This window comes from Dreissena polymorpha, chromosome 7 (genome assembly GCF_020536995.1).
Source record: "Dreissena polymorpha isolate Duluth1 chromosome 7, UMN_Dpol_1.0, whole genome shotgun sequence".
In the NCBI taxonomy this organism is placed as follows: Eukaryota; Metazoa; Mollusca; class Bivalvia; order Myida; family Dreissenidae; genus Dreissena; species Dreissena polymorpha.
Genome location: NC_068361.1, coordinates 78,771,036 through 78,785,801, shown reverse-complemented (window position 1 = coordinate 78,785,801; position 14,766 = coordinate 78,771,036). Strand labels below are relative to the sequence as shown.

The window sequence follows — 14,766 nt, the reverse complement described above, 5'->3', positions numbered from 1 at the left end:
TCATTTTGCTACAAACAAATTCAATTATACCTATATATACTAAAAACATTTTACACTGATTCATTCTGTTATTAGAATTTCCTGCAATAATATTATTCATACGTATCATAGTGATTGACATTTTCGGAGTTTGTGAATTGGATATAATATTTTATTAGTGTTCTTGTGTAAGAATTCATGATGTCGGATCTTTGTTAAGATCGTAAGAACATTGTAAGTGAACATGAAGAAGCTATTGAATGTGATTTATGTCACAAGTGGCAGCACCACACATGTGGAACTGGTAAGTCAATATAGATAATTATATAATGTTAGAATTCTATTTCTCATCATATGTGTATACTGGAGCACTACAATTCCATGTAAACTTAAGTCCCTTGACAGGTACATGTATGCCTTTGTGATTTTTTTACTGGACTTTAATTGGGATAAAAGAAGTTTTTCCATTAAAAATATGACTGAATAACAGCTATAAAATCAGCTGAAAAAAGCCCTGAGTTACAAGGCAAATATGGTATATTAATTACACAACTACGAGATATTAGGCACTAATGGTACAATATACAAGTGTTGATTAGATTAGCAAGTGTATTACACAACAGCGGCTTTTATAACAGGTGCAATATACAGGCAATATCAGCATTGATTAGCTCTGAATGCCTGACAGATTGTTATCTGTTTATTGTTAGGTGTGAAATAAGGGTGTTTTTAGGTATTGTCTTGTTATTTTGTTGACTGTTAATGTAACACGCAGGTCATGTTTGGCATTTTATTATTTTATTGCCAATTAAGAAAATGAATATGGTATCATATGAAAATTAAAAAAAAAATCCAAAATAATGTTTCCAATACCACAATTATTTAAATATACACATTTAAGAAATAAATGCTGTTTTAAACAAATATAAACCATCGTATAAGATTGATTTAGAATTAAACAAAATTAATAATTTTGAGACATAAAACAATCATAAGATATTGTTTATAATAAAGACAAACATAAGCACATTTATGTTTCAATAGTAATTTATGAAATAAACAAACAAAACAACCAAAATCTGAGAACATCTAAATATATTATATTTGAAGTTCATAAATTTAATTGAATACAAATAGCTATCCTTATTAAAAGAAACACTAGTTACCAGTTAAACCCCCAAAAAAGATTTCTAAAACAAAAAAAATTCAAACAAGATGCTTCATAGATACAGTTAATTAAAATCTTTATAAGCAAAATAATCATTTTCATAATAAATCAAGAATATACTTCAACCAAACAATGATACATTTATTTGGGGGGGAAACGTCTGCACTAAAACTAAAATGGGGGAGAAACATCTGGGGAGGAAACGTCTTGGGGGAGAAACGTCTTGGGGAGGAAACGTCTTGGGGGGAAAACGTCTGGCATTCTGTAAAATAAAATATGAGCTTCATTCTGTGAAAAAAGGGCTTAATTCATGAGCATGAAATGTGGTCCCAGATCAACGTGTGCAGTCCACACAGCTAATCACGGACAACACGTAAAGCTCTTCTGGATTTTTTTGTTTGAAGGAAGTGTCACCACAACAAAAAAATCTAGTTTAGGCGGAAAGTGTCGTCTCTGATTAGCTTGTATGGAATGCACAGGCTAATCTGAGATGACACTTTATGCACTTGTATTAAGCTCAGATTCCCATAGAGAGTCTCGTATCAGAAGACTATCTTTAGTATTCAGAGTGTAGAACAAGATGACATCATAACATGTTTTTCAAGGTTTGTTTTTGCTCTGTTGTTAGGTGAACATGTCTCCCAACCTGTCCACCAATCATTTTATGGGAAACAAACGCTTGTACCAGCACGTCATCTACAATGTTCTACGAGTGTCCCGGATAGCTTCCATGGTCTACAATCAGTTTTCAAACGTTTAGGTATAGCCATTAGTTATATCTATCAAAAAAGTAGGAGCAGTGCTCTGTGAAAAGGGAGTTTAATGCATGTGCGTAAAGTGTCGTCCCTCAAGTGCACAGGCTAATCAGGAACAACACTTTCTGCCTTAAATAGATTTAAGGGATAGAGAGACTTTCTTTAAAAGGAAAATATCATAATAGCTGAAAGGTTTAAACTAAGGTGAAAATATATGAGCTGCGCTCTGTGAAAAGGGAGTTTAATGCATGTGCGTAAAGTGTCGTCCCTCAATTGCACAGGCTAATCAGGAACAACACTTTCTGTCTTAAATAGATTTTCGGGATGGAGAGACTTTCTTTAAAAGAAAAATATCATAATAGCTGAAAGTGTTGTCTGTGATTAGCCTGTGCAGATTGCACAGGCTAATCTGGGAAGACACTATACGCACATGCATTAAACCCCCTTTTCACAGAGCGCCGCTCATGTATTTTCACCTTAGTTTAAACCTTTTTATTTTTAGCTAAATTGCATTTAAAGCCTTAGGCTTATTGACATGCTCTCAAGTCTGTTTTCTGGGTAGAGCCAGTAATTGGTGTCTATATGGGAGATCTAATGAATGCTTCTACAGTACGGAACAAACCTGTGAACTCCCCGTCGTTTGCGAACACCATATACACTACACCGCAGTGACATTCACCTTGATTTAACCTTGATTTGTTATAGTATGCTTGTGTCTGCCATTACCTAATAAATGCCTTTTAAAATGTATAATGTGTGCCAAATTTTTTTAATGGAGTTTTATGTGCACATTTACCGTTTAGACAGTCTTGTGGCCTTGGGGATCATATTCAGCAACCCAATAATTAGCTTGGGTATAGAGGATAGACCTGCTCGTAGCAACAAAATAAGCCTTGTTTTCCCAGAGTTGCCTGTCTGATTTGACAGCGATGCTGACACAGATGAGATGCTGGCGTCTGACCGGGAGATCACTGTGTTTTCAGAGTGGTGTTCTATGCCAGAATGTGCCAGCAAACAGGGATGTGGTAATCTGGTGAGTAGGTGTCATGGTTACAGAGATTTGGGAGATTTGAGCCTTGCTCTGGGAAATCTGGACATAATGCATTTGCATAAAGATTCCTAAAGCAATTAGGTTGAAGTTGGATGGGATTGACACCTTTGTTGATCTGTATTGGGATAGCCACCACGAGAAAGCTTTCATAATGACCTAAGGGCTAACTGAAACGGCTCTTCATTATGACGGAAAAATGGATTGGGCTAGTGGATACAGAAAGTTCAGAAATGTGGACAACTGGTGTCTGTGTGATGGCTTAGCCCCCTATTTTCTGTTTTCCCATTTCTCCCATTGTTGTGCACTCTGTACCAGCATCATAGTTTCAAAGATTCATGTCTGCATCTTGCTTTAAGCGGTGTGTCCTGTGATCCTATTATTAAGAATTACAATCTGTAATCATCAGTGGCAGTGCTCAGTCTGTATCAATGTACCCAGTGTGCTCATCTGGAAATATTAGCCCCAAGCATTATTTTGTCCACCATGGATGGTTTTTCAATGACTGCATAAGCTATCAGCATGATGAGGTGGATTGTGAGGCTTAAGAATTAGGTCCCTAAGTTAAAGATCGAGGTAACAATTCAATATAATATATCCAAGTTTTGGAATGTCATCAGTGACATTGCTAAAATGTGTATTCCCACATGTTACTTTCAGCGGTGTGCGCTGTGCACCCAGTGCCTGCACGCCTCCCAGAAGGTGACCTTGAAGGAGGCCTACCTAGAACACTACAACAGGGGCGGCTGTCGCAGGCTCATACCTCCTGCCATTGTAAGTCGCACTAGTATTTGTAAGAGGTCGAAGTCGGGCTTATCAGGGACATAACTTTTCGCCTTGCCTGGAATTTCGTTTAGAAGTGACTTCCTTTAAAGAAAAAATTTCATTAAAGCAGTAAGTATTGTCCCTGTTTAGGGTGTGTGGACTACACAGGCTAATTGGGGTGACACTACCCACATGCATTAAGCCCCGTTTTCCCAGAGCACAGCTCATTTGTATGAGGTCAAAGTGGCGTGTTGATATGGTGTCCCCTGCCTAGCGGTCAGGGGTCACATGTTAAAGCCAGGCTCTTCAAGTGTTCTCAAAGTCTTCTCTTAAGACACCAAGTACTGGTTTTACCCAGGAAACAGGCCCAAGAGTGTCTTAGAAAGCTGCTTTTGATGCAATTGAGCTTTAATGAGAAGGTTTAAATTCAGCATATCTATATTACCCAGCTTGTCTCGTAGTATGTAGACAAATCAAAAAAATATTTTGAGTTGTCTTCAACCATTTTGGTAAAATGAGGTTAGCTTTGTTTTCTCTGAATTTGATGTAAGTAAATGTCATAAAAATATAATTGTTATTTTTCAACACCTTTGAATAAAGCATAGCCACAGTCACTTAACCCTTTCCGGCTCAGATGCAAAGTGAAAATGGCTGTATGAAACCTGCAGCATAAAAACCAGAAAAGTCTGAAAGTCACATGCGTTCAGTTTTTATGCTGTTTGCTGCTCATCAGTATCTTAGGGTTGGAAATGAAGCCTTAAAAACTTAGTGAACAAGGTCTTAAATTTATTTTGATTTTTAAGTGACTAAACTTGCATCAAAGTGTGAATCAGAGTGTTGAAGGCTTAATAACTTTTCAATGACATTTATTTTTTACTTGACTTTAATATTGTTTGTTTGTGTCCTTTTTCAGGGACACGAGGCAGCTTTAACATGGAGCCCAGAGAATCCAGATACAGATGCCTTTGGTCTTCAGAATCAAACAGAAGAATCATCACATGTATTTGTGGTTTGTCGGCATGTGCCGGAAAGACCGCACTTTCTGCCTGTGATAATTAGTTGTGATCTCATTCATATAAGAAACTAAACTATAGCGTTCCAAATGAGCCGAGTTATGGTAAAATGGGGCTTCATGCATGTTCGTAAAGTGTCGTCCCTGATTAGCCTACACATTCCAGCATAGACTGAAAAAGAAACTCCTTTTTAGCCAAAAATACAATTGAAGTGGAAAGTGTCTTCTCTAATCTGGGATGACACTTTACGCACATGCATCAAACATTGTTTCCCCAGAGTGCGGCTCATATGTATTTTGTATTTTCTATGCATTAAATGGTGTGGGTTTTTTTAATACAAAATTATACATGCATATGCGCAAACCAAGATAATATTTCCACCAAAAATATCAAAGAACTGTTGTGTTTACAATTACAGGGTTGAAATACATCATAGAGAAATTACGGCAACTTTTAGGGCGCAATTTGTTCTATATTTTGACTTGTATTTATATAATATACTCATTCTTGTTTAAGTACGCAGTCAGAAAATGCTTTGTTGTTTAATGGTACAATTTTTATGCAACATTATTATGGGTTTTTTAACACATTTTGGAGCAATTTTATTAATCCTTTGCTGTGCTCTCGCTCTTTTGATAGAGTGCTGCTCAACACATACCAGATTTACTTTTGAGTGTTAATAACAAGTTTCCATCTAGCAAAAGCTTTATATGCCATGTATTACCTCAAAGTGCAAATATACATTCCATCGTGTTCCTTCTCACCCAAAGGTTAGTGAAGTTAGACATTATAAAAAGTACAAATTCAAACTAACACTAAATACTGATTAAATAAGTACAATTTCCTAGAAATGACAATGATAAAACTATGCAATTGGAGAATAATATAGCCATTTGTCAAGGGTATTGCTTTAGTTTATTTATTATTTTAATAATTTTAATTAAAAGCTCTAATTGTGTTGTTTTTAGTAAAAATGCTGCTGGACAGCTTTTCATATGTGATAATTCATAATATTATTTGCCATGTTTCATCATGTTCTAGGTATTAATTATTAAAAATATTTTTTTACAAGGAGTTGTGAAAGGGTTTTGTAAATTATGTTAAATTTGTTCCACGTTCATTTGTTGCCTTACTATATTGGCTATTTCTGGAGTTTCTGTTAGAATCATTTGTTATTTATATGGATTTTGATTGTATATATTTGGTGATAGCTTTTATTGTTATATTTGTCGGTTTTACTTTGTTTTTTAAGTGTTTGCATACCTTCAAAGTATATTGCAATCATGCCAATTCATGGTGCGACTAAGCAAGCCTTAATTCCTATATGGCCTTCTCTGTGAAAAAACTGGGCTTTCCGAGTGTGCGTGAAGAGTTGTCCCAGATGAGCATATGCAGTCAGCACTCCACAGGCTAATCTGTGACAACACTTTTCACAAATGCATAAAGTCCTGTTTACTCTGAGTGCTGATAATATTCTTATTTGAGAGCAACATATGTTACAAGCCTGCATATAGGAAAAGTGAGAAAGCTCTATCGAAAACTTATCTGTACATGGCTTGTGCAAATTTTGATTTCTGTGCCTCAGATTTACAATTTAAAACCAGATGTTAAGCCTGGTTTTTCAATGAATAAGGTTTTCCTCTTATACACACTTGGAACATTGTTCTAGCCCTTCTTTTGGCAAAACAGGGCTTAATGCATTGTGTAATGTGTGGTCCCAGATTAGTCCCTGGGGTCTGCACAGGATAATCAGGGACGACACTTTCTGCTAAATTGGAAAGAACATAAAGGTAGTCTCTTCTTAACAAAAATAAAGTCTAAGCAAAAAGTGTCTTCCCAGATTAGCCTGTAAGGGCTGCACAAGCTAATCTGGATCGACACTTTAGGCACATACAATTTCCCAGAGGGCTGTTCATTTATTTAAATGCTCAGGGGTCGTATTCCAGAAGCATCTTAAGTTAAATTGTATTCTTATCCTTAAAGTGGGATAAATTTTTAAGTGTTTCATTTCATATTGCAATTGTTTGGCATCAAAATTTACATGAAAATAACTTCATTATGTCAATGTTATTTTAGGAATACCAAAAAATGATGTATTTCCTTATTTAGTAAAGAAATACAAAACATTGTAATTTTGACCTTAAGTGAAATTATTTAAGAAATTACTTAAGATGTCTTTGGAATACCACCCCTAATGAATGGAAGCACAGCCGTAATTTAATGGGACTTTTCATTTAAGCATCTAGATATCCTTTTTACTTGTAACAATGTTAGATTTAACTTCACTATAACAAGGTTGCACTTTTTCAAAGATAAGTAGGAAGCTACTCAGTAAGTATCAACTCTGTTATCATCTTCATTTACGTTTTGTTATATGTGTTAGATGCATCTATATGTATGATTGTTATATGTGTTAGATGCATCTATATGTATGATTGTTATATGTGTTAGATGCATCTATATGTATGATTTTGCCTATGAATGGGCATTCATCAAATATTGTTGTACTTTATTTGTGTTAACTGAAGTATTTGTATAAAAATATATTTACTGGTATATGCTTTTTTCAATCTATTAAAAGATATACATTGAATCAAATTAAAAATCTAATTTCTATAGTTAAACTCTAGGATTGTCATTTGTAATAAATACCTCTTTCAAACGAATACATATCATATTGTGGTCTTGTTATAAGAACTGTTGTTGATTTGTGAAAATGGCATGGCATGAAATAGCTTATTTTATTTCTGGTTAACTTGTACCATACCTATGCAATACCTTACCTATAACCCTTACATATTACTTTTTATATTAGAAAATATTAATGAATACCATGATATGAAGTCTTATTTGTCTGCTTAAATGGTCAAGTTTTTTATTTATAGGTGTTCTGACACTTTTAAAATCTGTTGTTATTATTTCACAGTTTGATATTCAGGTATATTGTAATGGTTTGTTTAATTGTATATACAATGCAGCCTTTAAATTAAAACATGTTAGAAGGTATGTTGATGAATAAAAAAATAAACTCAGGGCTTCAAATCATTCCGAAGTTATAAAGTTATCAACAATTACTTCTTTAGTTGTACAATTTATCAAGTACCTGTCATTTACTCACTGATACTTTAACACGCCCCCCACTTGTGTTACCCTTTAACATGCCTGCACTTGTGTTACCCTTTAACATGCTCCCACTTGTGTTACCCTTTAACATGTTCCCACTTGTGTAACCCTTTAACATTCTCCCACTTGTGTTACCCTTTAACAACACCCACTTGTGTTACCCTTTAACATTGCCCCACTTGTGTTACCCTTTTACACTCCCCCACTTGTGTTACCCATTAACATTCCCCCAATTGTGTTACCCTTTAACATTTCCCCAATTGTGTTACCCTTTAACATTCCCCTAATTGTGTTACCCTTTAACATTCCCCCCACTTGTGTTACCCTTTAACATTTTCCCACTTGTATTACCCTTTAACATTCCCCCACTTGTGTTACCCTTTAACATTCTCCCAATTGCGTTACCCTTTAACATTCCCCATCTTGTATTATCCTTTAACACCCCCACTTGTGTTACCCTTAAACATTCCCCCAATTGTGTTACCCTTTAACATCCAAATTGTGTTACCCTTTAACATTCCCCCAATTGTGTTACCCTTTAACATTCCCCCACTTTTGTTACCCTTTAACATTCCCCCACTTGTGTTACCCTTTAACATTTCCCCAATTGTGTTACCCTTTAATATTCCACCACTTGTGTTACCCTTAAACATTTCCCTACTTGTGTTACCCTTGTGTTGTTACCATCATCCCTCCTGAGCCATCTATCAAAAAGTTCAATGTTGTATATTTGTATTGAGATTGTCATGTTTAAATATATGTTGAAATTTATGTATACATTTTAAACACACAATCTGTCAAAATGTGTCTCGGAATTTAAAAATATCTACATTTAACCTTGTATTTTCACGAGAATTTTATTGTATTGTTTAGTGTCATTGTTCTTGCTTTATAGATATAGATATTAATCAAATGGGTTGTTGCCTTACAATCAGACAAGCAATACAGGACCAATGTTGCCTTATTGTTTCGATCTGCAAAATGTGTATATTATTTTCCTACTTTCTTTCTCTGTTAAAGTTATACTTTGTAGATGATTTTGTGCCATTTACATTATTATAAATAAACCCTTCTCTGGGAATTCCGGGCACATGCTTTAAGCCATATTTTTCCAGAACGAGGCTCAAATGCTTTTAGAATGTGTTAAATATAATCACGATATCTTGGACGCCTGTTCAATTTCTGTTGTGAATTGAACGGCACATTTTATACATGGAATACAGAATACAAATTTGAGATGTTTTATTATATTCTTGTTCCTTTTCTTTTCGTCTCGTGTCAACTAAAGAGGCAGAGTTTGTGCTTTTATCTCCTAGATTGTACATTGAAATCGGACGAACGTTGCAGTATCTGTCTTGCAAGGTCTTCAATAACTCGAGTATTGAAAGCCAAAATTGCCTATCATACTTTTCGCAGATATGGGATGATGTTTGGCTGTGAAAGGTACGAATTTGGTGAGATTTAACTAATGGACAAACTTAATGCATGTGCGCAAATTGTCGTCCAATATTAGCCTGTGCAGTCCACATAGGCTAATCAGCGACGACACTTTTCGCCTCAACCAGATTTTAGTCAAGAAGAGGCTTACGTTACAAAAAACGCCATAAAAGTTGACAGTTTGGTCCGTTATAAGCCTTTGCGGAATGCACAGGCTAATCTGGAACGACACTTAACGGACAAGCATGAAGCCTAATTAAGTGACCGAAAGTGCGCCGTATAAAAGCTTATTTTGACGATAAGCTATATACCATTATTAAATTTGTTTAACCATGCATTGAAATGTGTTGATATTTTTCAGCTGTAGTTTGGTCATAACGAGTCATGGTATTTGAAATAGGAATTGAACAACAACTTTCTACTCACTTGTCCAATTAAGTTATGCACATGTACAATAACGACACTGACGTAAACACATATCCGACAATTAATTGATATTACTTGAATCATTACAGCTTATCGAGAAACATGCAGAATATTGCCAAATAGCAACACTCATAGCGATGCGAAAATGAATTGTACAACGTTTCAGTCGCATTGAATCTTGTTTGATCACTTTACAATACATCTACTTATTATATTCCATAAATTTATATCACAAAATATTTTAAGCATTAAAATTCACATTGAAAAATACCGAATTCAACAATGTTAAAATTCGGGAGCGGAGATCCCTGCTGCACCCTCCCTTGTTGGGCTCCCCCAGTCAAACATTTCCTGCGTACGGTCCTGTGATGACTGTATTATCTGCAAAAATACCACTCAAAAACACACTCGCACTGTGGGTAATGAAGTTGTTAACAATTAGCGCTAATCACAACTATTCTACCTAAACGAAGTCAACGCATTTAATACAGCTTTACTGCATTCACGTTTTACAGCAATGTCAATTTGTATGAATATGTTTAGAATTTAATAACGGGTATAGAAAGCTAAAAATCCGACATCACATAAAAATACGCAGTATACACCCTTTTTCCGTCTATGAATCAATCAATCAGTTAAGTACTGATCTGAGGTTAAGAAACGTCAATAAATCTGAACATCACCACCTATATCTCACATTGGCAAGCGATTAAATAAGGAATAAATAAACAACGAGGTTGCTAGTATTTCAATTAACTGGCAAAGAAGTATTTATATGGTATCGGTTCCTTTGTAAGCACGTTTACCGGTACATGTCATCATAAGACCGAAAATATTACGTTAAATTTAAAAATACAGGCGGGTTTATTACGACGGCAATAGGCTGTTGGTATTGTTGTGTTTTTTTATGTATTTTAACATCGCATACTTATAACATGAATTACATTTCGAAGGAACAAACCTGTGTTTCTGCGATTCATGTAAATTCACTTGCATGGTTGCATATAATTCATATTTGGTTAATTAAATAATATAAGAAATTTTATGAAGATAAATATGTTGGTCAAACTTTATTCAAATGAAATAACTATAAAAAATTATAATAAATGGAAGTGAACAATTTTTTTGTCAAGTTAGTATTTGATTTTCTGAATGCAACACAATCGTTTTAATACTCCATGGATTCGTTTTAGGAGTTGCCGTCCTGTGCCCGACGCTTTCTTCTTTGCTAAGCCACTATTGGCGTCGTCCTTATATGGCTGCGGGTTCTTTTCGTCAGAGCGGTTCTTGTCATCACCCAGGAGCACGCAATCCTCAATCCCGTTGTCATCATCATTGCAGCCATTGTCATCTGCGCAGCCTTTGTCATATGCGAGGCCCTTGTCATCTGCACTGCCTTTGTCATCTGCGCAGCCTTTGTCATCTGCGCAGCCTTTGTCATCTGCACAGCATTTGTCATATGCACAGCCTTTGCCATCTGCACAGCCTTTGTCATCTGCGCAGCCTTTGTCTTCTGCAAAGCCTTTGTCATCTGCGCAGCCTTTGTCATCTTCGCAGCCTTTGTCATCTGCGTAGCCTTTGTCATCTGCGCAGTCTTTGTCATATGCGCAGACATTGTCATCTGCGCAGCCCGTGTCATCTGCGCAGTCATTGTCATCTGCGCAGCCTTTATCATCTGCGCAGCCTTTGCCATCTGCACAGCCTTTGTCATCTGTGCATGCGTTGTAATCTGCACTGCCTTTGTCATCTGCGCAGCCTTTGTCATCTGCGCAGCCTTTGTCATCTGCACAGCCTTTGCCATCTGCACAGGCTTTGTCATCTGCGCAGCCTTTGTCATCTGCGCAGCCTTTGTCATCTGCACTACCATCGTCATCTGCGCAGCCTTTGTCATCTGCACAGCCTTTGTCATCTGCGCAGCCTTTGTCATCTGCGCAGTCTTTGTCATCTTCACAGCCCTTGTCATCTGCGTAGCCTTTGTCATCTGCGCATCCCGTGTTATCTGTGCAGCAATTGTCATCTGCGCAGCCTTTGTCATCTGCGCAGTTTTTGCCATCTGCGAAGCCTTTGTCATCTTCGCAGCCTTTGTCATCTTCGCAGCCTTTGTCATCTTCGCAGCCTTTGTCATATGCGTAGCCTTTGTCATCTGCGCAGTCTTTGTCATATGCGCAGCCATTGTCATCTGCGCAGCCCGTGTCATCTGCGCAGCCATTGTCATCTGCGCAGCCTTTATCATCTGCGCAGCCTTTGTCATCTGCACAGTCTTTGTCATCTGTGCATGCGTTGTCATCTGCACAGCCTTTGTCATCTGCGCAGCCTTTGTCATCTGCGCACCCTTTGTCATCTGCGCAGCCTTTGTCGTATGCACAGCCTTTGCCATCTGCACAGGCTTTGTCATCTGCGCAGCCTTTGTCATCTGCGCAGCCTTTGTCATCTGCACTACCTTCGTCATCTGCGCAGCCTTTGTCATCTGCACAGCCTTTGTCATCTGCGCAGCCTTTGTCATCTGCGCAGTCTTTGTCATCTTCGCAGCCTTTGTCATCTGCGTAGCCTTTGTCATCTGCGCAGCCCGTGTTATCTGTGCAGCATTTGTCATCTGCGCAGCCTTTGTCATCTGCACAGTTTTTGCCATCTGCGAAGCCTTTGTCATCTTCGCAGCCTTTGTCATCTTCGCAGCCTTTGTCATATTCGCAGCCTTTGTCACCTGTGTAGCCATTGTCATCTGCGCAGCCTTTGTCATCTTCGCGGGCTTTGTCATCTTCGCAGCAATTGTCATCTGCGCAGCCTTTGTCATCTTCGCAGCCATTTTCATCTGCGTAGCCTTTGTCTTCTTCGCAGCCCGTGTTATCTGTGCAGCCATTGTAATCTGCCCAACCTTTGTCATCTGCACAGCCTTTGTCATCTGCGCAGTCTTTGTCATCTTCGCAGCCTTTGCCATCTGCGTAGCCTTTGTCATCTGCGCAGCCCGTGTTATCTGTACAACCATTGTCATCTGCGCAGCCTTTGTCATCTGCACAGCTTTTATCATCTGCGCAGTCTATGTCATCTTCGCAGCCTTTGTCATCTTCGCAGCCTTTGTCATCTGCACTGCCATTGTCATCTGCACAGCCTTTGTCATCTTCGCAGCCTTTGTCATCGGCGTAGCATTTGTCATATGCGCAGTTTTTGTCATATGCGCAGCCATTGTCACCTTCACTGCATTTGTCATCTGCGCAGCCTTTGTCATCTGCACAGCCTTTGTCATCTACACTGCCTTTGTCAACTACGCAGCCTTTGTCATCTGCACTGTCATCTGCACTGCCTTTGTCAAATGCGCAGCCTTTGTCATCTGCACTGCTTTTGTCATCTGCGCAGCCTTTGTCATCTGCACAGCCTTTGTCATATTCGCAGCCTTTGTCATCTGCGTCGCCTTTGTCATCTGCGCAACCCGTGTTATCTGTGCATCCCTTGTCATCTCTGAGACCCTTGTCATCTGCGCAGCCTTTCTCATCTGCGCAGCCTTTTTCATCTGCGCAGCCTTTGTCATCTGCACAGCCTTTGTCATCTGTGCATGCCTCGTCATCTGCACTGCCTTTGTCATCTGCGCAGCCTTTGTCATCTGCGCAGCTTTTGTCTTCTGCGCAGCCATTGTCATCTGCGCAGCCATTTTCATCTGCGCAGCCCGTGTCATCTGTGGAGCCCTTGTCATCTGCGAAGTCTTTGTCATCTGCGCAGCCTTTGTCATCTGTGCAGCTTTTGTCATCTCCGCAGCCCTTGTCATTAGTGCAGCCCTTGTCATTTGAGCTGCCTTTGAAATCTGCACAGCCTTTGTCATCTGCGCAGCTTTTGCCATCTGCGCAGCGCTTGTCATCTGTGCAGCCCTGTTCTTTTCTGTTCTGATCTGTGAAATCAAGAGGAAGGCGTGTGTTTGTATCAAAAGGTGTGAAAAATAGACTTGGAACTGGACGAGTTATCATTTGAAAAATAATTGTAGAAAACAGAGGAACAACTGAATTCTTTTTCATTTGAAAATTAAGCCTTTTAAGTCTCCATTGGTTGTTGTCTCGGGCACTACTTTAAAGTACATCTGGTTCTCTTAAATTGATAACCGTGTATGGAAACTACGTTGAGAAGCACCCGGTCATACTCCGGGGTACTTTTTAGTTTATGTTCCATACACTGGGTTCTTTGCAATATAATTATAAGTATCCGGGGTAGTTTTTAAGTAATACCTATGCCGAGAATGAGCAATCGAGCCATGATAACTCGAGATAGGACCGGGTTTGAAAACGCGATAATAAGGAAAACCGGAGTTCGACTTAAGCATTAAATTTTCTAATTAACTAACGAAAGATACAATTCACAAAGCATTACTTCGAAGTTCGAAATAATCAGAAATTCGGATTAACGGTTTTCGAAATAACGAAGTTATAGGATTTTAACAAACGGTGAGTAAGTCGTTATTTCCCATTCAGAACATTATCTGGTAAAGAGGACACGAACAAACTTGCAACAGTGCAATACAATTTAGAATTAAGAACTACAGATGATTTTCGGGGCCTCATAGAGACATTAAATAAGGATATTTATTTTTAAAATACTTTATGAAATGATATCAAATGAACATCGATTAAGACGATAAATTTGCATTATATTTGACGTGTAAGAGCGGAATTATATAACATTTAATCAAAGATCTACGATAAAACGTACGCCTTATTCTGCGACGCGGCCTGGCGCATAGAAATCCTTCTTTTGTAGCCTCTTCGAGTACGTAGTTCTGCACTCGCCGTCGAACTATTGGGTACATCTCACTGCATGCTACTCGTGCTTCGTGAAGTTCGACTGCAAGTTTCGCTATCATGGGCATAATCACGTCGTTCACGAAAGCTGGATAACCCCCTTGAGATACGAAATACCTTCCAACTGGGGTAGGCTGGAATAAATTGCGCGTCTCTTGATTCAATGCTATATCGTACATTTGCGTTTATTTAAATATTTCTTGATGTGTCGTTGCGTCCGTTCTCTTGTATTGCTTAATGCGTTTCTAACGACAGTAACGTCAATGACGCCAAT

The 14,766-nt window shown here is 38.1% G+C and overlaps 2 protein-coding genes across 17 annotated transcripts in view; one reads left to right on the top strand and one right to left on the bottom strand.

Annotated features, from left to right (window-relative positions):
- Positions 1 to 5,217, top strand: part of LOC127836947 (uncharacterized) — a 71,121-nt gene extending 65,904 nt beyond the window's left edge. For 2 of the 7 annotated variants that reach the window (XM_052363614.1, XM_052363618.1), the window contains exons 3-6: positions 1,776 to 1,907; positions 2,830 to 2,935; positions 3,611 to 3,724; positions 4,629 to 5,217. In XM_052363614.1, the coding sequence (XP_052219574.1) occupies positions 1,776 to 1,907; positions 2,830 to 2,935; positions 3,611 to 3,656 (284 nt within the window). In that variant the 3' untranslated portion in view covers positions 3,657 to 3,724; positions 4,629 to 5,217. Of the gene's footprint in view, positions 1 to 1,775; positions 1,908 to 2,807; positions 2,936 to 3,610; positions 3,725 to 4,628 lie in introns of all 7 variants that reach the window. The other 5 variants (XM_052363617.1, XM_052363611.1, XM_052363613.1 and 2 more) reach the window with 4 other exon arrangements.
- Positions 1 to 14,766, bottom strand: part of LOC127836946 (prestalk protein-like) — an 88,408-nt gene extending 73,642 nt beyond the window's left edge. For 2 of the 10 annotated variants that reach the window (XM_052363601.1, XM_052363606.1), the window contains exons 1-3: positions 14,404 to 14,765; positions 12,902 to 13,591; positions 12,155 to 12,451 (exon numbers count right to left, since the gene is read on the bottom strand). In XM_052363601.1, coding sequence (XP_052219561.1) covers positions 12,155 to 12,451; positions 12,902 to 13,591; positions 14,404 to 14,671 — 1,255 coding nt within the window. In that variant the 5' untranslated portion in view covers positions 14,672 to 14,765. Of the gene's footprint in view, positions 1 to 12,154; positions 12,452 to 12,901; positions 13,592 to 14,403 lie in introns of all 10 variants that reach the window. The other 8 variants (XM_052363597.1, XM_052363605.1, XM_052363599.1 and 5 more) reach the window with 7 other exon arrangements.